Source organism: Lepisosteus platostomus, chromosome 6 (genome assembly GCF_059453375.1).
Source record: "Lepisosteus platostomus isolate fLepPlt1 chromosome 6, fLepPlt1.hap1, whole genome shotgun sequence".
NCBI classification, from domain to species: domain Eukaryota; kingdom Metazoa; phylum Chordata; class Actinopteri; order Semionotiformes; family Lepisosteidae; genus Lepisosteus; species Lepisosteus platostomus.
Window position 1 is genome coordinate 31553638 of NC_142616.1, and position 25857 is coordinate 31579494.

Here is a 25857-nt window from a genome sequence, read left to right on the forward strand (position 1 = left end):
GAAGAAAAGGGGAAATCATTTGTACTAGACAGCACAGTCAATTAGACAGCTTCAGGGGAATAGAGGTGGTCAGTTTAAAACCCCAAATATTGAGTCTGTCTGAAATAGTCTCCACTGAGAGAGTGACTTTCATTTCGATTTTGTGATGCCTTCCTACACTGTGACTGTGGCAACCGGTAGCCAGTGGTTTGCTGGTACAGATGATTATATTTATCTGACTCTTGTGGGAACTGAAGGATGCAGCGAGAAGACTTTGCTGGATAAACCACTCTATAATGACTTTGAAAGAGGGGCTGTAAGTGTTCATTTATCAGTTTTACATTTCTTTCTAGCTGTTTATAGTGAAAATATGATTACAAACCTTTAGCAAAGTTTCACAAGTGACAGCTACTAAAACTCAAAGACAGTAAACTAAGCCAAGATACTTGGGGCTTATATCGTGCATTAGAATCGCTACTGGCTATTTGTGTGCTAAAGCAAAAATGCATTTAGGCTTGTTTTTCATGTGACATTATTTGCTTATTATAAAAAAAATGAAATTCTTAGATCAGCTTTTAAATGAGACTATTTTCTTTCAAAGCTTAAAATACTTGAATTCCCCCTTTGTTAAAAGTATACGCAGTAACAAAACCTAGCTTCACATGACACCTGTTTGCAGTGCACAGAACATACAGTATGGAACTTGCTCGCTCCCTAAAGGCTCGGGGAAATAAATCATAGACCTTCATACATTTTTTAAATTTACTGATAACTGTAAAACAACTAAGAACAAACATGTAAACAAAACACATACTGTACATGCTCCAGAATATAAATGTTGCCATTAAGTGAGCAGAGTAACACCATGATTCATATATGTGTGTACATGCCAGGCCATATCATACGACTATTAAATTATCACAGATTAATGTGCTCATTTACTAAGATAGAAAATTTAGCTAAGCACGAACGCAACTCAAAAACATGCCTTGGCTGGGGTCCTTTGAAACCAAAATGAGATATGTGCACTGAGAAAAGGGGAAATCAATCTGTCAGCAGTAATGTGCAAAGCAAAGCAGGATAAAATTGGATGTTGCCGAAAGTACAGAATGGTGATGAAACATTTTTAAATTTGAAAAGAGGATACCATTCATAACCACAGCGACAGTGACAGTGGTGAGTGTTGCTACTTCTTATCTGTCACTTCTTAGTACTTTAAAAAGTTAGGGTTTCACTGCATTGCAAGAAAAAGTACATTGGCACTCTAGAATTGTTCAGGGAGACATTAAACACAAAATGGAAAAGTATAAATGTCAAGGATAAAAATAACCAAATTAATTTAACAATATTCAGAAATGATAATTATAGTTGCTAAAATATCGATGGAGAACTCTTCATTTCATGACATGCATTTAATTGCAATTTCAGTATGTATGCCGAGGTTCTAAAAAAGTCAGAAGTTGAACATTTCTTGGCAAACCTTTTTCCAACCTGTTAGAATTGTGAGGAATGAATCACATTTCTGAAAGATCTTGCAGAGTTTCATTTCTTTTGTCAGTTTTGAATGCTGCATTCTGAAAGAATAAGCATCATGGCCTTATTAAATTTTTCTAAATACACTAATTGCTAATTCAATGCATTTACCTATGGCAGGAATTCTGTTAGTCTTATGACTTGCTATTTATACCCTTGCTTCCTAATTTTAATAATGTAGCATAATGGTGTTAAGGCACCATTGTGCATGAGATAGTTGCACTGTGACTGGTCTGTCAAAGGAAGGTTAGTTTGGCATCTCTTAAAAGAGTTTTGCCCCCAGGAAATGCAGTGAGATAACGAAGCACATTTTCTGAAAATAATAATTTTTCCAGGATGAACTACATCGTTCTCTTGGTGATAGATCTGTCCTTTCATCTTGATTTCCTGAGACATACCTAAGATTGAAGATAAAAGTCAGAATCAAATCCACACTATATCATAACTTTTTATATCATACAGTATTTTGCTTAACCTGGTATTATCTTTGCATTGCTTATCGATTCCTCTGTGTTTGCATTACAAATCAGTACCCAGATAAAACAGAATGCACTACAGTATATAGCAGGGAATAACAGAATTGCTTTTTACCATGCATTACAATCACGGTTTCTTGCAGTTAAGTAATATACACTACATTTCATAAGATATTGCTGTTCAGCAGGGTTCACTAAGAAAATATTTTGAAATGTGCAATAGCTCCTTTCTTGGTGCAGTGTGACAGATTTTTCCTGGGGGCACTCCTGAACTATTTCCAAAGGGAGAGTAAACCTAGAGGACTGTTTCTAAAACAGCTGTACTGGCATGTCATATTCTGAAGCATTTTATATTTGTAAACTGGTTTTACATTGTTGAAATATCATAAATTGTTATAGAATGCACAATTATAGTTTTATATAACATTATGTTAATTCCAAAACCTGAAAGGTATAAAAAATGATAAATTGTCTTTATTAACTGACTTCCCGGCGGTGCGGTGTCTCTGTGGCTAAGGATCTGCGCCTGTGGCTGGAAGGTTGCCGGTTCAAATTCTGCGGCCGGCAGAGGAATCCTACTCCGTTGGGCCCCTGAGCAAGGCCCTTAACCCCAACTGCTCCAGGGGCGCCGTATAAATGGCTGACCCTGTGCTCTGACCCCAAGCTTCTCTCTCCCTGGCTGTGTGTCTCATGGAGATCAAGTTGGGCTATGCGATAAAAGACAAAATTCCTAATACAAGAAAATTGAATATGGCCAATAAAGTCAAACATCATAGGAAGATGCAACACAGATACCTGTAAAATCCACACTACAAGATGAAAACCCAGGGGATTTACCCATGGGACATTACAGCTGCTGGTCACATCGTTTGGGAGCCACATTGGATTTGTGATGACATTTTATGGATTCAGCAAATTGTTGTTCTCTGAATCCTAATGGGGGGGGGGGATTGAAAGTTGGGAAAATAAAATAGTGCTTATGACAAGGTGATTGGTAACGTAATTTTGCCACTATCTTCTATTTAGCAAAAAAAAGCGTATCAGTGGCTACACATAAAGAGGTCATGTTGTCTATCCATATTGTTCATGACAAGCTGCTACCTTAAAAGCATGGATTCCACAAGCCAAACCAATAGAAGGTCTGGGTAATTTGTTTATTTCGCGTTATGTCTCGGTGGCGGACTCATGAAACTCCATATAACTCAAGACCTCAACTTAGTTCTTTTTTCTTGCTTCCCAGGTTGATTCCTACGATGTGAATGTGACAGAGGACCTGGGTGAAATTCAGCTGGTAAAGATTGAGAAACGGAAGTACTGGGTGCACGATGACTGGTATTGCAAATACATCACTGTCAAAACCCCAGGTGGGGAGTACATGGAGTTCCCCTGCTACAGATGGGTTACCGATGACAAAGAGATCGTCCTCAGAGATGGAAAAGGTGGGCACATGCATTCCAATAGTAATAGGAAAACATAATTAATCGAAAAATGCAGTCCTGCACAATGAAAGTGATTGTAAAATGAAGCAGGAAGGCTTTAGATGCAAACAGAAAAAAGCAGGATTTCATGGCAGATGAAACAGCAGGTATTAAAATGGGGCAAACCATAAATAGAGCAATCTGTTGCTCAACTTTAAAAGTTAGGACAGAAGCTTTTTTTTTAAAACTGTGGCCTTGTGTTGATCACGTGAAATGCAGGAACAAGACAGTATATGACGTAATTGTGTATCGTGTAAAACTACACTATACTATAGCCCGAAGAAGGCTCCACAGATGAAACATTGTGTTTCTTTTCTTCTCTTTTCAGCATGGAATAAACCTTTACGTGATCCTTTGCAGCCTACGCATGCTGACGCAGCTACATACTTGTATTACTAGTGTAAAACAATTCTAATATAACAAGCACTATTGCTGAGATTCGAAGAAGCTGATGATTCATGAGCACATCCAGCAGCCTTCACTTAAACCCCATTGACAGCCAAGTGGGAGACCCAGAAAAATGCATACTTTTACCAGTAAAAAAAGTCTTACAGAATAGCTTGTAAAGAAAATCAGATACTCAAGAGCAGTGCAATGTTTCTGTATTTCAGTGTTAAATTTTATAACTAACATTTTGACACAAGTGCTTTCACTATGTCACTGAAGCTGTGTAATGGTAAAAAGGAAAGCCGACGTTTTGCTCATTTTAATTTTATTTCTTCTCTGTTGGCAGCACGATTACCCCAGAACGATAAAACACGGCTGGCCAAACAGCACAGACGCAAAGAACTTGAAACGAGACAAAAGTTGTACAGGTAGGACTTCAACAGCTTTTCCTTTCACAGTGAGCACTGACCTTAAAGTTGGTTTCTGGAAGATGAGCATCAAAGGTTCTTACTGCTCCAGTCAAGCTCAACATAAGGCTATTATTCTTTAAGTTAACTAAAAATAAGATACACCAGAAGAAAAGCATCCCATTATACAAAATACCCCTTTTACTCTCGCCAAAACTGCAATGTGTTTTTCTAAGAAAGAATGAGCTTTTGGATTCTTTCAATGCAATAGAATTGTAGCTTAAAACAGTTCCATTCACTTGTTAAATTATTACTATTATTAGTTGAAGTCGTTATTCTTTCTTGTTAAAGAGTTCTGATATGGTGTTTTGACTATAAACAGTATTTAAAATTTGAAGATGTTTAAAATACTTGAACATAAACAACGATGGCTCTTTCACCCGTTCTCACCAAATAACATACCCAATTATCCAGCATGGAAGAGTAAATAGACTCTTAACATTTGAACAAATCTGCAAAGACTGCATTAACTGCAAGCTCTTCTTTTTGTGCATCTAAAGTGAATTATTTGTTATGCTTTCACATTGAAAGCTGCTATTTAGCAGCTCACTACCTTGAAGGGAAACTTCAAATCTTCATCTAAGGACAGATAAGCATACTGCGACGTAAAATATGAGTGATTCCAGATATTGAACTCTAAACCACAGATCACAGTCAAACTAATGTAGCTGTTTAGATGTAGGTGAAGATGTTTGCTAAAGGATACCAGGAAGGTAACCCACTTTTAACAAGCTTAAAAACATTTAATTGGCATGTGTTTCGCTGTTGAAATAAGTCATTTTTTTATAATTGAAATTCTGAACATTTAAAACTAGAAACATTAAAGCAGTAACGAATCATCTACATTTAATTATTTCATTACCTAAACCATATGAGTATTTCCCATGATATTTTGCATGACGCTCTGATGTTGTATCTGCATTTGCTTTAATAAATTCTATGAAAGGCCACTCACAGGTGAATGGCAGGAAATTACATGGCACAGTGGATTAGACCTTTCCCAAGAGAAAGGGCCTAATCCAGGAGTGTCCAGTCCTAGTTCTGGCAAGCCTATCTGTCTGTTGGTTTTCAAGGTCTCTTTAAATTAGCAACACCGGGAGAGCTGGGAGATGCTGTTAAATGCTGTTACAGACATTTCATTGCCAGCAACTACTGCTGCACGCTGTATTGTTGTGCATTTGATTTGAAATCGGTCCTGTACATCCAGTAAACCAGCTGGTTGCAGGGGTTGAGCTGGAATAAAAGCTCACAGACTTGGACGTCCCTGCCTGATGTTTCACGAGCTGTGCAAGAGTACTTTGCCTCCCTCATGCATATCCAAGCAACCAGAAGCTCATTTCGGAAGCAATTTCTGCGGAGTCAGGAAATTGCCAGAAAAATAATCTAAGAAAAAAATGCAGACAATCTTGCATCACATTATATGTAAGATATGCATCAGACAGTGCAATGCAAAGCAACAGCAAAGTCCCTTAAATAATTATTAGTAATTATTGGTTGTTTATTGCATATAAATCCATTTTGATTATTGAAGGTCCTTTACAGATGTTACGCTCTAAACAATATGAATAGCCAAATAAGCAGCAATTCTTTTTATGCTCATGTGAAATATAGATGGATAGATTGCATAAGATAATGACGCAACTTTGCATAGCAAAGCTAAAGAAGAACTCAAATTTTAGTTTCTTTAAAAGGGTGTGTTTTGTAAATGATTACTCATCACAAAAGAACAAGAAGCAATTAAATTGCTTAGGGTATTAACACATTACTATTAAGACAAACACAGGCTCTGAGGGGACTTGATACAACCATGCATAATCATCAAGGGCATTGACAGCCAGTCCTTCAAAATTAACAGTGAAACACAAACCAAAGGACACAAATGGACATGACCTGGAAGGGCATTTAAAACTGAGAACAGGAGGCGCTTCTTAACCCAAAGGACTGTGGGAGTGTGGAGCCAGCTATCCAGCCATCCAGCTATGTTTCAAGAAACAGCTGGATGAGATCCATCGATCAATGAGCTACTAACTACCACATGAGCTACAGTAGATGGGCTGAATGGCTCCTCCTCTCATTTTGCTGCATTGCCATTTGCAAAACCTAAGAAATATCTTTTTAAGTCAGTTAAAAGCTTTGGGGGTTGTTGTGCTGATGAGTTTGTCTTATTGAACATTGAAGCAGAACCCACAAATGTCTTGTGTGCATTAATAAAAGATGCGAGTGAATGTAAATTGTGAATTTGTAGGTTAACAGGAAGAACATTTAACCATAAACCAAGCACTTCACATTTCAAAAGATGAAACTTATTTTTGCAAAATTGCCATGCAATACTAGAATTTACTGCAAAATTCTTAGTATCTCCTTTGAGGTTTTGTTACAGTAAGAACAAGAAAACAAGGATTTAATGTAATCCCTCAATGTTAAATAGAGATGTGTGGAATACTGGTTTCATCTTTCTGTAACACTTTACAACTCTCCGTTCTCATACATAATCAGTGTCAGTACTAAATACTATACTATTTTGGATCCTGTAAAATCCCAAAAGATATTTTTTTATTTTATTAATTTCATTATTATATTTATTTTATAGAGGTGAACATTTCCCTTGCAGCAGAGAAATATTGAAGGGCTTCACCAGTTTAGCCACAAAGAAAAATGTATTTGCTCTGTCTTTTCAGTGATTAGGTTAAAACTCTTGTTGATGTTGCTTTTCTGACAAATAATAGCCTAAAATGGGTCAAAGTGATTTAGATCCAATGGTAATAAAAAGTTGTATTTCAGGTCTAAAGATAGGGAGATAAAAAATCAGAATGTTAACTTATTTCTGGATATTTTTGTGTATACATGATGAACCATATACGTAAAATGTCATTTGTTGTGTTCAATCCCCCTCAATTTCAGGTGAGCAAGAATATTGTGACAAATAGTAGGAATGAAGACCTCTGATCCCTGATATTGTTGTGTGGCCTAGAAGTCAAGTAAAGAGGCATTAGTGGTGTAGAATGAGCAACAACTATAAGGCACACCATAAAGACAGACTTTGTGACTTAGGTTTTGCAGGGTACTTAAACATTAGTACATCTTGAACATTGTACTGACAGATTGCACTGTTCATCAGCATGTTGCTACAGATCACGCTGAGAATGACTACAGTCTGGAAGAGGAATCATGATATCCCACTTCTTCTCTGACACTAGACTAGAAGTATCTGATAAAGTACCTCAACTGTCAGCTAAGAATAGCCTATGCAAATTCTGTCGAAATACTGAAATAAAAAGAAACTCACAGGAAACCTCAGCTGTGGAATGATTCACCATTTCATTGAGAGAGGGTGAAACTCTCTCTCAGTCAAATGTCCGTGCTTCCTTTTTAGTTTCTGCTTCTGATGTGGTTTTATAGTGAACATGCCCTCATGTTCAGACCTATTGGTTAATTAAATGACTACATTCTGTGATTCTGTTCTCTTTTGAAGGTGGAAAGAATGGCACCCAGGTTTCCCTATGAGTATAGATGCCAATGCGCATAAAGAGCTTCCTCGTGACATTCAGTTTGATAGTGAGAAGGGAGTAGACTTCATCCTTAACTACACAAAGGCGTAAGTATCGTCACACCAGCTTAATCTGCTCAGATCCATGAAGGGACTCCAGCTCTTTTGACACCTCAGGCCGAGTCTTTTCCGATCAATTAGGAGACTAGGTGTGTCCCTGAAATGAAGTTGGTTTCACAGCCTCTAGGTTTTTTTTATCATCAAAGTGTGTAGCATTTATAAACCACATACATGTAACATAGAAACCGAACTGCAAGAAGGAACATTTGAGCGGCCTTTAAAATCCTTAAAAAGTGAAAATGACAACTGAAACAACAAGAAGATATTTTCTGTTTTCTCATTTTCATATTTTGTACACATGTACATGTAGAGGACTTAGATATTTCGGTTTATTTGAATGATTTAGAAATGTGCATGTCTATTAGAAAATCTGCTTTGATATTTTTTATATAATCATAGGTTTTCACAGATGCTACAGATTGCTAAACTGCACTTTCCGTATATTTTTATACATGCATAAAACATGGTTAATATTATTGTTAAATGTGTTATATATATATATATTCCAGGAGGAAGAGTGCTGTGAAATTCATCCATTACGTAGTACATTTTTATGGTGGGGTCTATCTGAAAGTACTCAATATGGGAGTTTCAATCAATTGAATTAATTTCTTTACTTGTTTAAATCATGAATGACTGGTTGTAGTTACTGAAAGCTACACAATATTCATATTTTCATTTCTAATAATCTCCAAATTAGAATTTTCACAATTCATTGATTTAAGTGGGCAAAACAAAATGGTTCCAGGTGTTAAGGAACATATGATTTGAGAGTGAACCAAGAAGCCTGCAGGATTGTCTCTCACCCAGCCCACGGTTGGTCAACCCTGATTCAAACAGTACTGTATGTATGAGCTACTATATAAAAGCTGCAAAAGGTCATACATACTTATTGGAACAAGTAATAGGTCTATTCCATGCTGAAAAAAAGAAGAAAGAGAACACAACGTTTCGGCCGTGGAGCCTTCTTCAGGTGACACCTGAAGAAGGCTCCATGGCCGAAACATTGTGTTCTCTTTCTTCTTTTTTTCAGCATGGAATAAACCTATTACTTGTTCCTTTGCATCCTACGCATGCTGACGCAGCTACCCACCTGAACTACTACTACTAATACATACTTATTGCATACGATATGACTAGTCTACTGTTGTAACTGAAAGTATGAATCAGTACAGAATGTAGTGTGTTTAGAAGCTTACATTTTGTTTTTAGTCATGATAGGTGTGGGATCATTTCTGAACTGTGTGATGCACTAAGTTTGATATGGAGGAGTTTTATTACTGGAACTGAACTGGTGGTATGTCTGGAAATAAGAAGTAACTATTTCTGACCGTATTTTTATTTAGAAATGTACAGACCCTCATCTGCATTCTTATCAGCTCAGCTATCCGCCACTGCACAGAGCAAGTGTGATATGTACTCCCTTATACAAATGCAATCTGGTGAGGCATCAAACAGAGAGGTGAACACCCTAACAGCTGGGCTGCACCCTGATATCAAATGAATTTAACTTAACCTTTTACGACAGGATGCAACAGTTACGCATTAAGTAAGAATGACTGTAGTACCTATGCAGAACTTCAATGCACCACGTAGTTTCAGAAGTGCTGAAACTCCATTACGACTAGGTTTGTATCAGGAAGGAGCATTATCCCTTTAACTTTGAAGGGAAATGTTAAAAGTGTTATCAAATTACTAAGAGATTAAAGTGACAGTGACTTCAGTTCCAGGTTCTCTGATAGCCCTTTCTCCATCCCTGTCCCCAGGATTGAGAACCTCTATGTCAATCGGTTCATGCATATGTTCCAGTCTTCTTGGAGTGACTTTGCAGACTTTGAGCGGATCTTTGTGAGGATTAGCAACACAATCTCAGGTTGGTAAGACTTTGCTTGTGATATACCTTGGAAAAAGTATTAGCAAGGTTATGATTCTGTTTAGTAGTAATTAGCCTGGCAACTCTTAATAAATGACAATGCTTTTTATCCAAATTAAGATCTTCCAATGCTTTTATTTACTCATGCAATCATTTATATTAGTTGTGTTTGTGTGTCAGCACTTGAAATGCAATAATCCATCTACAATATGCATTGCAAATGTGCACACATAGCGGTAATTGATACTGGGCTTTCTCATATCTTTCTTTATAACAAGATTTGCCATTGGCTGAAAATGTTGTTTAGGCATAACATAAAAATGCCCTCCACTCCCTTTCTACCAAAATGTGTTTCAGGGCAGATCTTTTCCATTGTGTTGCAGAGGTCCTATCATAGCTTCCCTTTCAAAATAAAACACATACAGTACAATCATCGCAGTATTTGTAACTGAAAATCTAACTAGAAAACAAATCTAAGCTGCCACATGTGTAAAAACACTATGCTATACATATCACAGAAAACGTGATCTGAAATGTACTTTGTTCTGATACAGTTATCACAGTTGAGAAAACCTCTGAAACACCACGGGGTATCAAAATGTTTCTCTGGGTGAAGAGTGCAGAACGAACATTGCATCCTGGAACCTGCTGGTCCAAACCCAAGTTATGTGCTTAACATATCAGGCAGTGGGGAATGAGATCTCTGACTGCCATGCAAACTGGCCCTGGTGTGGGTGTGTGCATGTTTGTGTGCCTTACGATGGACTGGCAACTATATAGAATTGTTCACAAGATAGAACGAAATGTCCTCTAGTTCGGCTGTTAATTGTTTTGTGGCTATTCCTCTGTTTTTTTTGCAAATACAGTATCTTGCAGTGTTGCTTGAAGTAGTTGGGGTATAAGATAAGTCCTGAAAGGGCCCAGCTGAAAGCGTCTTGATCATCTACTGTACCTTTTGGCAAAATGCAAAACTAGGGGGGAACATGAAAATCTTTTCTTGCTTTTGTAGAGTATGTCATGCAGCACTGGCAGGAGGACTTCATGTTTGGATACCAGTTCCTGAATGGCTGCAATCCTGTCATCATCAAAAAATGCACAGCGTTGCCAGAAAAGTTCCCCGTCACGCATGAAATGGTTGAGCTCTGCCTGGAGCGAAACCTCACTCTGGAGGAGGAGATAAAGGTCAGTTTCCCCCTGGCTCATTCATGATGAGACAAATTATGTGTATTGGAAAAAAATTTATATAACTAGACCACACTAAGAAGTCTAGCGCATAATATCCCTCTTTTCGAGCAATTGCAACATTGCCTTATTTTCAATTTAACAGCATCCTACATAGAAGGACTCTCAGTTTGAAGCATCTCAGGTTCATCCGTCTAAGCATTATCGCTAGCTGGCAACTAATATTGACAGGATATATTTACTTATTTCTGGTTTGTTGTACATGATTATTCTTTTAAATCTAAACTCTGCTGCAACCAAAGCAACTTCTCTTCTGTCAGTTGCTGAACCAGCAGTGCCGCTGTGAATGGGCAATGGATTAAAACTTCTGTCTCTAGCACACCTCTAAGCCCCCTAAACCTAGCTTTAGAAAGACTAACTTTTTTATTTTGCTACTCTAATCAAAAGGGTTTTGCGCAAGAAGCAGTTATGAAATTCAACAGGTCAAAAGTGTATGCATTTTTGCAGAACAAGCAATAAAGCATTTTGTAGATAGAAACCTTGTACTCTTTAAACATAAGAAGCATTTAACATTCCAGTAGGTCAGTGTGCACTGAGGCATAAGCCCATGTACCATACAACTTCTTCAGATAAACTGAAATGGTATAGAAAATGACTTCTGCATTCCAATGAGAGGATTAAAAATCACATTTAAATATTATTTATTTGCAGGAAGGCAATGTTTACATTGCTGATTATGAAATGCTGGAAGATGTAACACCGAACTCTACAGATCCCTGCACCATTCAGTATTTGGCGGCTCCCATTTGCCTACTTTACAAGAACTCTGAGAACAAAATTCTTCCAATCGCCATTCAGGTATGAGAATCCAAATGATCTGTGATCTCATGCGTCAAGATAGGAATCCTTGCAAGTTTTCACTGCCCTTCCTCTTTAAGGCCTGCTGATGTTTTTATCCAAAGCGACTTACATTTATACTGTAGCTGTTCATATTTTATTTATTTATTTTATTTTGTGAATTTTACTAGAACAAGATGAGTGACATATCTTGTTCTCACAGGTAAAACAATGTCCACAACCTTCCAGTTACAAGACTAGACACCTAAGGACTCCTCCAGACTGCTACCACAACACTAACTTTAAACCAGAGTACACCAAATATTTAAATTTCCACTCAATTTGGTTAGTTTCTATTCAATGAGGTGGTTCCACACACAGTTCCCAAAGGGCTGGAAGAGACTGGAGATAATGGTTTACCACCAGCGTGAGTGTGAGTTTGCACCAGCACATCAGTGGTCACTAACCCATGATCTGATGGCTTTGTGAGTTGGGGCGATGTCTATCATCCTTTAGTCATGTGATGTTTTCACTGTGTGAAAACAAGCAGATATCTTGACAATGCATATTCCTTACGTCTTCACAGCGACTGTTAATTCTTGTAACTTCCTGTCACGTAAGTAATAAGGGGCTTACACTTCTGCCAGTTCAAATTCTTGAACTGCAAAATTCTGTGTTTATTCTTTGATTATTTGGTATAAGAACCCATGGTACAATTTATAAGCATAAGGGCAATAACTTGGTGTGCTGGCTAAATAGCACCTTAGGCTTAACCTATCTAACGTTCCCCCTTGATTCAATAGGTGAAGTCATTTCTCATGTCTCCACTTGGTCACAGGTTGGGACCGTGTTGGATGGTGGATCCCCTCTTTTATATAAAACACTCTGGGATTAAAAATATTATAAAATTAGTATTTGCTTGGAATATCAAAAATAAGTGGTTATTAATGAGAAGAAAGTCCCACACACTGCTAATATGCAAAGCCATCTGTTAGGAGTTTATCCTCTTTGACCGATATTTCAAGAAAGAAGCTGAAGTCAGAATATTTTCAATACTTTTACTTAACTTTATAAATGTCCAGTATGAAACAAGCTTAAAGCATCAGTGGTATTAAAAATGTGTCCTTCAAGTGGACAGCATGGATTAAGTTCAGACAATGGAATTTCAGTGCATGTACAGTAGATTCAGCACAGAAACATAGAAGAGTACTTTATGCAACAATATTTAGGGACTTTACATGGGGCAATGTGGCATTCATAATGAAGGCTCAGGGGAACGTGCAAACCTTTTTTCCTGATGCATTGAGAAGGGCACTTGCTGAACAAAAGGAAACCAGCCTGCCACGTGTAACCAGCACCAATTTGCTAATGCACATGTTTCTTTCTTTGTCATCTCCCCACCACCATTACAATTGCCACGGGCAAGGGAGTGCAGACCTTTATTATAGAGCATTCTGACTCCCTGCCTTCTGCCCCCCAGACCGAGTAGGATAAGCAAATATATAAAAAATCTAGATCCAGTGACCAGGTTTGTCTGTATGAGAAATTTATGGCCGACGATTAATAGTATTTACAGTATAATAAACCACAGTCCATCATCTAGTTCTCAATTTAACATTTATTCATACAGTAACTTATTTAAAAAGCATCCAAATACCTCTACTGTAGCAGATCACTGACAAAGGATTATGTTTTAACAAAAGCCTACAGAGCCATTTGCTATTTATATTTAAATACTATCAGTAAGCATGTCAGTTAAACATCTATATTTCAAACAGTTCTAAACTGAGAAATTATGATTACATCTAGTACACTCCATCCACAGTATTTTTTTGCATTACTGTCTCGAACACAACATCCTCAATTGATAACGGAGTAATACTTAAACACTGTCACTTTGTCTAAAAACACTGCTCGAGTTTAGTTAGGAATATAAAAGCAATTTAATAATGTCAAAATGCTGAAAATGACACTTCCAAATATGATTTGGACATGAATGATGAAAACTGATGGCAGAATCTAACTCTTACCCTTCTCCATTCATTAAATTTACAGAGTACAATAGTTTAAGTATGTATTGTTTTTATTATCGTACTGTGATGTTCCTTGTTTACAGTCTCATTTAGAATTACCAGCAGATAAAAGTGTTCTGGTGAAGTATGATGTTCACTGAAACTTCCATGTCTGAAGTGAATGGTAACTTGTTTTTGGTTGTCATCAACACAATAGTATTGCTGTTGAAAGAAAAGATCTTACATTGTATTAAAATACAATATTCAATAACAACTTAAAAACTGATACATTTATATTAATAAAGTAATCTTAATAAAATGTGACATAACTATTTATGAGAGAAACATTTTTAAAACCAAAACCAAACCAAAATTCAAAATAATGTACAAATTGAATTACTGCCCTCAAAATAGTTATCTGTGTGTCGTACAGTAAAATTACTTCTGTCCACAAAAAAAGCACACCAGTGGAATGAACTGCAAAAAGAGTTTTTGATGATAATTAAACCTTTCCTTTCTCAACAGCTGGGTCAAATTCCAGGGGAAAACAATCCAATTTTCCTACCAAGTGATGCTAAATATGACTGGATTCTGGCAAAGATCTGGGTGCGCTCTTCCGATTTCCACATCCACCAAACTGTCACACATCTCCTCCGGACACATCTCATTTCAGAAGTTTTCGGAATCGCCATGTTTCGCCAGCTTCCTGCTGTCCACCCCATCTTCAAGGTGCTTGTCTACAATTTTTCACCGCAAACTCAACATGGGTTCCGTCTGTCCCTTCTGCTCTTGACTCTTCTTTCTTGAAGCATGCTCAAAAATACCTAGCCGTTGCATTTTATGACAGCTCCAGGCCTTCAAGGTGGTTTATGTCGCTACAGCAGTAGTATTCTTTCTAGCATTCATTCTCGGTGAAAAATAAATCGTATCAATCAGGCTTGTAATGCTAAAATGGCGATTTTATTAGATGATTGCCTTCACAGCTTCTCATCCCCCATGTGCGCTTCACCATTGCCATCAACACCAAGGCTCGAGAGCAGCTCATCTGCGAGTGCGGACTCTTCGATAAGGTAAGGACTGCCTTACACTCGCATCTAGCCTTAACTTTCTTTCCTCGAGGAGTCAAACGTAAGATCGTCACTTTCTGTTTAGCCCAGTTCCTCACTGCTCTCCTGCTCCAGCTAGGTGTTTCCCAGGCCTACTCCTGGAGGGCCACTGTCTCTTCAGGATGTCATTCTGAATTCTTACTGAATTAAACGTACTGAACCTTTGAGCAAATATTTGATACAGTTTTAACTGTTTTCTGCACTCAGGGCTTCAAGTAACGCCTTGTGTGTGTCAGTTCCAAGAAATATAAGAAGGAGAACTTTGCTTCAGCTGAAAGTTTTTTTTTTCTCCTACAATTTCATTGACAGCTCCTATTTCAGTAAAGTCTTATCTATCTCATTTCTTCTCAGTTGTCCAGATAGAAGTGTTCTTAGTGCCGCAAGGGCCCATTGGTTATATCCAACCAAGAACTTGACCTGTAACAAACCTACTGTAAGTGAGAGCTGAATCCCAGCATCTGAAATGGTTTATAAATACCAGAAAACAGTTACATTTAAGAATGTGATGAGCTAAAGACCCTGGGGTAACCCAGTGCCCAGACTGGGAAACACTGGTCTAGAGGAAACATATCCAGTCTTCTTCCACATGGTAGATTCAGTGTGGAGTGCTTGGCGTTGCAGGTGCTGCATTTTTAGTTGCCACCAGGAATAACAGCTGAGCATCCTGAACCCGGATCTGTGACCTTGAGGCGGTTTTACTATTAATTATTTTGCTGACGCCTTTATCCAAAGTGGAAGGGTACTCTTGTGCCAATGGCAGAGACTTTTGATTGCATAGATTGTTGCTAAGCCCTCTCACTAGTTTTGCATGGACACTGTAGCATGCAAACTACAAATAAATGTTCAGCTCACATTCAATAAACATCAAGCACTATAATGAAGCTCAAGCCTCATCATATTCACATGGTTGCTGAGAAATGGTTTCTGTGAACTTTTACAAGCTTGACTGTAAAATTATAAAGTAGAAGATGAAAAAGAAACATCTTTCAGTGTTACATATATTTTTCATTAACAGTAAAACTGAGAGGACTCTTTTAGATAAGATTTAGAGTCTTTTGATATTGCTGTTGGCTGCCAACAAGAATATGCAGGTCATCAGTATCGAACAAGAATGCTACCCCGTTTCCTGTTTTCTTTACAAAAGGTTCTTCCACTTATGAGCAGAATGCCACAAGGTCTTATTTTTACATTTTCTGTTCACACCTTCAACACTTTTGCACTCTATACCCCAGGTCAGCAAAAATGCCGTATTTGACAGTTTGATCACTAATTTAAGCTTTTGTATGTGTGTTAACTCCACAACTAGTTTTAAATGAGAACCATTAAGTTCCAACTGCAGTGTATAGGTTTAATATTTTTACCACAATAACCACAAAACACAAATACTTTTTTGCGGTAATTCAGACAATCGTAATACTCCCTTATTCCTAACCATTTTACGAAATATTGGACATATAATTCCCATTTGCATATTTATTATAGAAAATAGCAGTATAAGATAATTAAGTAACATTTTTACAGTAACTACAGATTATCATATTTGTAAGGACAGCTGCGTATGTAAGAATTGCTTGGTTCACCTAACCTTAATTAATTAATTTTTAATTTTTTTCACAACACAAATTTTATGATTCTATTTACAACTTTAACGCTTCTATAGCACCAAAAGAGTTCCTTCAAATAATTGGTGCTGAAGTTGTTCTCACGATTTCTCTAAATAGGTCAAGAGTTCTGAACACAAAGTTTCCCTTTCCGATGCTAACTGCCAGCACTTGTCTCACTTTGAGATGGATTGCAGCACGCATTCTTGTATCTTTCAAAGGCTGTCATTAGAGTTTTATTACTTCATAAATTCTCTAGCAATCATCCAACAGGTATACACATTAAAAGCAACACCTCAATATAAAGTGTTACTTAAGGAGACTGTATTTTAAAACATCTAATAAGTCCAACATAAAATACTGCAATTTGGGACAAATTGTTGACACAATGGGAATCAACAAGTGAAACATGAACCAGAAGGCAGAAATGGAAACTACTTAGACGTGCGTTAAGCACTGAGAACACGCGGTGCTTTTTTACCCACAGGGTTGTGCGACTCTGGAAATTACTAACTACCCAACAGGCTAGGTGGGTTGAATGGCCTCCTCTCATTTACACCGTCTTGTGTTTATAAGTCTTCCACGGCGGAGCACTTTCAGGATTCTGAGAGACAGTATTAAGGAACTTAGCTGCAATGAAAATGCTGCGAAGCCTCACAACTCCATTCTGGTGTCACACCAGAACTCACCCATGCTTTCTCAAGCTTTTAGCATATGTGTGGACAACTTGGGGACAACGTTCCCCAAGCAGAGAAACACGTACACTAAAAAGTGTGTTAGTTCCGTGTAATCTTGTGGGACATCTAACCAGGAAATTCCCAGTAAATAATAATAATAATAATAATAATAATAATAATAATAATAATAATAATAATAATAATTGCTTACACTTATATAGTGCTTTTCTGGACACTCCACTCAAAGCGCTTTACAGGTAATGGGGACTCCCCTCCACCACCACCAATGTGCAGCATCCACCTGGATGATGCGATGGCAGCCATAGTGCGCCAGAACGCTCACCACACATCAGCTATCAGTGGGGAGGAGAGCAGAGTAATGTAGCCAATTCATAGATGGGGATTATTAGGAGGCCATGATTGGTAAGGGCCAATGGGAAATTTGGCCAGGACGCCGGGGTTACACCCCTACTCTTTTCGAGAAACACCCTGGGATTTTTAATGACCACAGAGAGTCAGGACCTCAGTTTTATGTCTCATCCGAAGGACGGCGCCTGTTTACAGTATAGTGTCCCCGTCACTATATTGGGGCTTTAGGACCCACATGGACTGCAGGGTGAGCGCCCCCTGCTGGCCCCACTAACACCTCTTCCAGCAGCAACCTTAGTTTTTCCCAGGAGGTCTCCCATCCAGGTACTGACCAGGCTCACACCTGCTTAGGTTCAATGGGATGCCAGTTGTGAGTTGCAGGCTGATATGGCTGCTGGCAATCCACGTTTTGAGTTGGCCAGTAGAATTTGGCCACTACACTGGCATCTTCTGAGGACGGATGAGTTTTAGATGAGTTCAATTTCCCGTGCAGATCTCAGTTACCGATAGTGAAAACTTTATTCTGATTTACGTCCAGGACTAGTCATTTATCCAGTACAAATGTTTAGAGACTTTTGGTAAAGAAACGTTTTTGTTTCTTCCATCAGTTGAAAATGTGATTATTATATTGTTTACTATACACATTTACTTACTCTGTAGGCCAATGCTACAGGTGGAGGGGGCCATGTTCAGCTGGTGCAGAGGGCCATGAAGGATTTCACATATCAATCCATGATCTTCCCTGAAGCCATAAAACTCAGAGAAATGGAAAGTCAGGAAGAGCTCCCCTATTTCTTTTACCGAGACGATGGGATGAGAGTCTGGGAAGTAGTCAAGAGGTACAGTGATTGTCAACCTTTTGTCAAGATGATGCATTTCTTAAGCGGGCAAATATTTCAGTACCTGTGCAACTTTATCAACGAATAATATCCTACTACAAACATTTTTGTGAAATTATGTTATTAAGCTCAACGTAGTTGAATGACAAAATCAAGATTATTGATTTCCTAAAGATAGAAACTTATCTTAGGAATGAGCTCCCTCCCCCATGAATACATAATAAATGATCCAATTTGTTTAGGAGCAACTTGACACAAGACATTCGCCGATGGATTGAGACACTTTAACAAAGAGCAGTGAACTGTAATGTTAAAAGATTCTAGAGATAAATACGAAAAGCCATTACTAGATAACCGTCTCAAATCATTACAAGCTCTCTTGTCTTGTCATTGTATGAAACGATGTATCAAAAGCACTTTTGTTTTAAGTCAAATAATATGTCTGAGCAACACGTATCCTGTGCTCTGAACAGGTTTGTGACGGATGTTGTGAACATCTACTACGACAGCGATGAGTCAGTTCAGAATGATGAGGAGATACAAGCCTTTGTGAAGGATGTTAGCGTCTTTGGGATGCAGGACACCGAAAATTCAGGTTAGTGTTTAGAGCAGTTTCTGTTAAAAAAATCCAAATTTAGCATTTGTTATTTTGTGAACATTTTCAGGAAGGCACGAAAGCAAAATTTTCCTAAACAAAACTGGATCTAACAGAGTAAGATACATATACTGTATATTTCTAGTATTAATGTTAATAAATTTACCATGGTCTGTTCAATAAAAAGTCCATGGAAAAAAAATAGAAAGGAGATGAAAATAACATTTGTAAGACAATATAACCACTCACACAAATGTGAGTGTTGGATATCCTGCTTCATGTATATACTGAATCAGTGATACAGTACATGAAGACCATGCGTTTATTGCTGTATGTGTAATGCATAGCCTGAAAAAAAAGAGGATATGAAAATAACTGTAAAGCAATATACTGTATACAATACTGTATAATCCCTCACACATAAATATCTTGCTGTGTATACAATGCTAGCCCCTGAATAAAAACGTTTTTTAGTAAGGTGTTTCAGTAGAGAACATGCACATTAAATATATGCAACTGATAATTAATTTTCTGCCAACATACTGTATAGCACACGCAGACTTAAACACAGCACTGTCCCCACTCTTCAAAATGCTGACAGCAGTGTAACAAAGTATAATTACGAGATTGTTAGGAAAGAAAATATCCCTTAAATCGGCATTCTGAACTAACTAAAATATCTGCTTGTCTAAATCTCAGCCTGCAAGCAAAACCTTGCCATGTACATGCAATGTAACAAACCTCATAGCAAATTACATAACAGTTTCTGTCCATTGCAGTTATTGTTTGTAATAGTCTAGTGAAAAAAGAATGCCAATGTTTTAAGAACTAATGTAATAACATTTTGTAAGTTCAGGCTCTGAAGAATAAACTAGCTACAGTAGAAGCTAAAACTAAATCCAGTGCCAGCTGTTTTGTTTCCAAAACAGAAACTTCCTCTTTTTCCTGACAGGAAGTAGACTTCCGCGAAGCCAGGGTGGGGGTAGTGAGAGTTAAAGAAGGCTACAGTCTGCCAGGGGATGCAGAGTAGATAGTGATGAAATAACAAATACACTGTAAAACAGTATAAAAGAGATGCCAGCTGACAGCAAATACTGTTTGTGCAATTATTTCTTTTATTATTTAAAGCTTAGCTACAAAACTGCCTTCATTGTTTCTACATAAACAAAAGTTACACAGTCCTGACCCAGAATTATTGCAACTGGTCAGATTTACTTGTACAAACCACTTAGAGATGAAGACCATAGGAAAGGATTTAACCTTTAACCATAGTAAGGGTAATTTAACTCTGTCAATCAATCAAGTGAAGCTTTTAAAATATGCCTTTTCTGCAGAACCACTGGGCACCAGTTGTTGTACTGTATATGGCTGTGAGTACAATGTTTACTCACGGGGACTCATTCAGTTCCCCATGGCTTTTCTCAGCACATACCCCTGGGTAATTAAAGTCTTTTAAGAGTTGCTTATGCCAAAATATTTCTTTGAAGATGGAAGTTCAGAACCAGTAATATCAACTCCAAGACTTGGTTTGCCACAGAAAATTCACATTCATTCAGCCAGAGGTCTTAATTAAACTGAACATGCAAAGCATTAAATCTCATATGTCTTAGTTTGTCAGTACCAAGGAGAAAGGAATCACAAAATACAGAACGGTGGATATAAAACTAGTGAGAAATGAAAAAAGATGATCTGCAGTATTTTTGGGTGATAATGTGATCTGTTCCTCTCAGGGTTCCCGAAGACCATTAAGACACTGGAGAAACTGATTGAGTATTTGACCGTTGTGATCTTCACCGCCTCAGCACAGCATGCTGCTGTCAATTTTGGGCAGGTACTGTATGCAACTATTTCAGGGAAATCCAATAAGGACACACAAACTATTAAAAACTAAGCATGAAGGACAGCCACATTCTACTCTTCATTGCTTTAGCAAGTCTTAATCTTTAATGGTCCAACCTTACCAGAAACAAATCTAATTTAATTCATTTTAACACAATAGGTTTTGGGAAACATTTCCTTCTGCTACAGGTTATGGGAGCATGGAACAAGCTACCAGGCTTGCTGCTTTAAAAAAAACAGCTGGATGAGTTCCTGGGAAATACATACCAAAAAACTAGATGGGCCAGATAGTTTCCTATTGTTTGAAACCTCTTATTTCTTATATTCATTCATTATATTCAGTCATAGCTAACTCAGCAAGCTTTCAGTGATGATCTTATACCCATCCTGTGTAATCCTATTTTAAATTCCCCAATAGGTTTACAGCTATGTTATTGTAAATCGCAAAAACGTAAAATAACTTGCTACAGTATAACAAAATGTACAGTTTACTATGTACAGTGTACAGTTTTATTAAGTAGCATAAATGCAAAACTGCCAATGAGATCACCAAGTGTAAAAACATTCCTTTACTTACAGTATCAGAAATCATAGATAGAATGGGTGTGAACATACAGTATGACAGAATGAGGCATCTGTTTCCATCTAGTGCAGTTTCCTTTAATATTCTAAAGTTGCTAATAAAGCAATATATACGAAGTAGTTCAAGTAGGTATCGGCGTCAGCATGCCTAGGCTGCAAAGGAACAAGTAAAGGTTAATTCCATGCTGAAAAGAGAAGAAAAGAAACATGTTTCCGCAGTGGATCCTTCTTCGGGTGTGAGTATTGGGTTCACACTATAAACCCACACCCAAGGAAGGCTCCACAGCTGAAACAATGTGTTTCTCTTCTTCTCTTTTCAGCATGGAATAAACCTTTACTTGTTCCTTATTAATATATATGCTGAATTGTAAATTTTAGTAGACACCACTATTTCATAATTATTGCTCTTTTCAGAACAATAATTCCTAATCTTGCAATTCTAAACCAATAGGAATATATCTACTACATACAGATAAGGAAGCATGTGAGTGCTTGTTTCACTTGTACTAAATAATCACCTTCTACTGTATATGTTCATTTAATGAAGGGATCTTTGTGCTGGTGATTGTTGCTTCATAGTATTTTCTCCTAATAAACTATAAAGAGCTTTCTCTCTTGCAAATTAGAAATGTGCTGTATGGCTTTCATCAAACCATGACAACCATGTGACACAATCGACATCCTCAGTATGACAGAGGCTACTGAGGGCAGAGGCCTACACAGGAAGAAAATATAACCCACCACTGCTGCCCCTTGGAGTGTGTGCTTTCAGATAGAGTGCAGGCCACAGCAAGCACCGTGTTCACACAAAGTTCACTTGATCAAAAGCAACATGGCACTTCAGAATATGTAGTATTAGAGAGGAAATGTTAAAGATTTTACTTCAGAAATTCTCTCTCTCAATAAAATCATGTAGCATGTTAAGACATACAAGGTTACCATGATTAACAATTTTCTTTTTAATATGCGTTATGATATACAGTAGTACACTGATATAGTAAATAAGAATGTATCTTGCAGGCCCAATGGCATGAACCCAATACTCTTTGCAGTTGTGATGGTATAAATGTATTAGATAATGTCTCCATTTCATGTTTTTATAGTTGCAATGTCAGTAGCATGAAAGAACCAGTGTATTCTAATTCAAAATTTGCCATTGTTCCAGGTTAAATGCCGAAAACTAGGTCAGCTTAAATCCAACTTTACACTTACTGGCTTTTTGTCTATCGATTGTATTGATATAACACATGAAATACGTTTTGTTTGCAAGATCTTCAGTGGATGATGATAGGCTCCACCTGCTCCATAGTGAACACTAGCATGGAAGGCTGGAGCCCCAGAGTTAGAAATAGGTAGAGATGCACCACTGTTACTGTACATACCTGGAGTTTGGTCTTACAGCAGGAGAAAGGTGTTCCTGAAAAGTTATTTTCCTCCCTCATTCACTTTTGGCAAAGCTTTGCAGTGAAACACAATAAGGAAAGAAAAGCTCATATTTTAACTGCAGATCTGCAAAAGCCAGCTGTACATTTAAAGGACCCCAATTTAATCAAATCAAATTGTCTTAACACACAATACAGTGATCAGTCCTAAGCACTCCTTATCTGAAAAAACAACAGATTGAGGCAATAGTATTCTACCTTTCAATCTGGCTAAGCTTCAGAATTTTATCAGCCAAGCCCAACCTTGGGACCTATTTAATTTACTATATCATGGCACGATTTGCATAACAATGAATTGTTCATAATACTCATTATATAATTATAATAACTGTTGCATCATTTATACGGAGAACAGCAAAAAATAATAATGGAAACATTTATTTTAACATTCCTTCCACAATCTAATTTTACCAATGCTTACAGTGTTTCTGCTGTGTCCCAAAGGCTTCAAATGGTCATTCCTGATCTACAGTAAATCATGCCACTAGTCATGCCTTAACTCCTGTGAATGTTGAATTTGCCTCCTTGAATTCCACACACGAAGGTTTCTTTCTTATGTAAGAGATGGTGGTGGCTGGGTTAGGAGTTATAAAGATCTTGAGTGCAATGGAGACTGCATGTTCTGGGCTCCGAGATGTAGAATGATCTACTTCTGTGAACGTTATAGAACATAAGTGAGCATACAACCTAAGGGAGGCTATTAAACCCTTCAAGGAGGTTGGGTTGCCTGTAAACAGTCAATGCAAGGATCTCTTGTGAGCTGTTTGTTGAAGGGCATCATCTTGAATAGTGGCTGGGTGGGTAGCTCTAGCTACCACAGCTCTTTATGATATGAAGCACCTCCTGCTCTCCATCTTGATTGCAACTCCCACGCACTTTTACAGTACGACTGGTGCTCCTGGATTCCGAATTCCCCCCCTACCATGCGCCGCCCACCACCCACCGAGAAGGGCGTCACCACGATTGAGTTTATCATCGAGTCTCTTCCTGACCGTGGCCGATCCTGCTGGCACCTAGGGGCTGTCTGGGCCCTCAGCCAGTTTCAGGAAAATGAAGTAAGTAGGACTGTGAGTGCCTCCACGTACAGTACATACATTTGTTTTCTACAGGCCGTGTGGCATATCATTAAAACTCTGAGACTCGGAAACCCGAAGTACTAGCAGATGCGTCACATTCCAAAGATCTCCTGCAGAGGACCATCATTCCTGGTTTAAATCTCATTCACTGCTTTCAATGCAAAGTTCAGAGGCATGGAAGGCTCTACCTGTTCCTTAAAAACTCCAGCACAGGATTTTAAACATGACTTATTTTGCTGGATAGTAAAGTGGTACAGTTTTCAGACTTAAACAGTATATATAGGTATAGATGGCCAAGTCTAGTACATAAGAAAGGGACTCCCGCAGGTTTTACAGTTATTTGTCAATTCCCAACTAACTAAGAAAAAAAACAAGCAATCTGTCTTCTTATTTAAATACAATTGAATTATAACTCTGGAACTGTTCATCTGTGGCTTAAGATCAGAAATCTCCTTTGCTCATATCAGGACTGAATTTCTATTTAACAGCCGTGAAAAAAAAGGGAAGCTGTGAGCTTTGACTATCAACCCTGAAGTTAAGGGTTTCTAGTCCTTTTTCCTGAAATTACCTTCAGTCCTATTGTCAGTTATTTTTAGGCATGTACCCAGATGAACACTTTATCGAGAAACCGGTGAAGCAGGCCATGGCGAGATTCCGGAAGAACTTGGACGAGGTTGCCAGCATCATCAAGGAAAGAAACAAAAACAAGAAACTGCCCTACTATTACTTTTCACCTGACAGGGTCCCAAACAGTGTTGCGGTTTAACTTGCCGAAGAGAACCCAGGGCTTGGCTATTCCAGTTGAGTAAAAGAGCTTAATATTATGTTTGGAAAAAACGAAATCCTTGTCTTGCTTTTTCAATGGATTGTTTTCGTCGTCTATATTTTAAAAGGTAATCAGGAGACTCTTGTAATTTATTCTTTATTGATCTTTAATGATGAAGAGTGGGATTTGTTTCATTGGAAAGTTTATAGCTTCCTACTGGCTTTAAAAAAAGATCTATGCATAAATTAAATTCTACTATGGAACGGGGACTAAAATTTACCCCACTGGGCAAGTTCTCAAGGGGAAAATGTTTAGAACTGCGATATACCAAGGACTAAAATGGAGATATTCCTCCACTTCACATACTGTACATAAAGCTTGCTTTATATCCTGAGGGAAACCAAAAGTACAAGATTCTCTCACATTTCTCTTTCTAAACAATCCAGTTTTTGTGGGTGCGGGGATGCACTGAGCTGTTTTCTGGTGTCTTACAGCAGTCCTGCTTTCATTGAACTGTTTGGCTTAGAGTTAGGTTTGAACAGTTTGTTTATAACACTGTCTTGAGAAATTGGAACAGAATACCATCAGCATAGAACTCAGGTGGTCTGTTCCCAAGATCTTTTTTTTTTAAATTCTTTCAAAGTAATGCTCATGTACAATTTGCTAGAAAGAAGGATTAGTGATAGCAATTCAATATAATCTTAAGTCTGAGATTCATTGGTACTGCAAGTGTGATGCGCATTTGGCACTATATCAGTTATTACATGGCTTTGAAAGCGAATGGAATTGTATGCGATTGTCTATGAGACGTATTTAAAATGCTATTAACCCCTTGAAAGGCATTAGTCAGTTGTGGAGAAATGTTTTGGCAAACACCACAGGTTAACAAAATACATGTATAAATTAATAAAAACTTAACCCTGCATGCATAGCCATTTAGTCTCACTCAGATATGTTTACAAGTGAAGAATTGTATTTGATTATTGGTGCAGTGATCAGTGATTTGTATGCTTTGCAGTGTCTTGTTCCTAAAAGCCAATGTATTAACATAAAACAATTGTTGAAATGTACATTTTCTCTCTCTTTTATTATAATGTATTTCCAATAAATTCAATTCAGCACTTTTTAAGAGAA

General features: G+C 37.7%; 1 protein-coding gene across 1 annotated transcript; it reads left to right on the forward strand.

Annotated features, from left to right (window-relative positions):
- alox5a (arachidonate 5-lipoxygenase a) lies at positions 1-25857 on the forward strand. The gene is made up of 14 exons (XM_088635398.1): positions 1-295; positions 3229-3427; positions 4200-4281; positions 7793-7915; positions 9694-9800; positions 10810-10982; positions 11694-11840; positions 14357-14560; positions 14815-14901; positions 18245-18423; positions 18897-19018; positions 20749-20849; positions 23766-23936; positions 24544-25857. The coding sequence occupies exons 1-14, from the start codon at positions 146-148 to the stop codon at positions 24721-24723; spliced, it is 2025 nt and encodes a 674-aa protein (XP_088491524.1). The 5' UTR covers positions 1-145; the 3' UTR covers positions 24724-25857.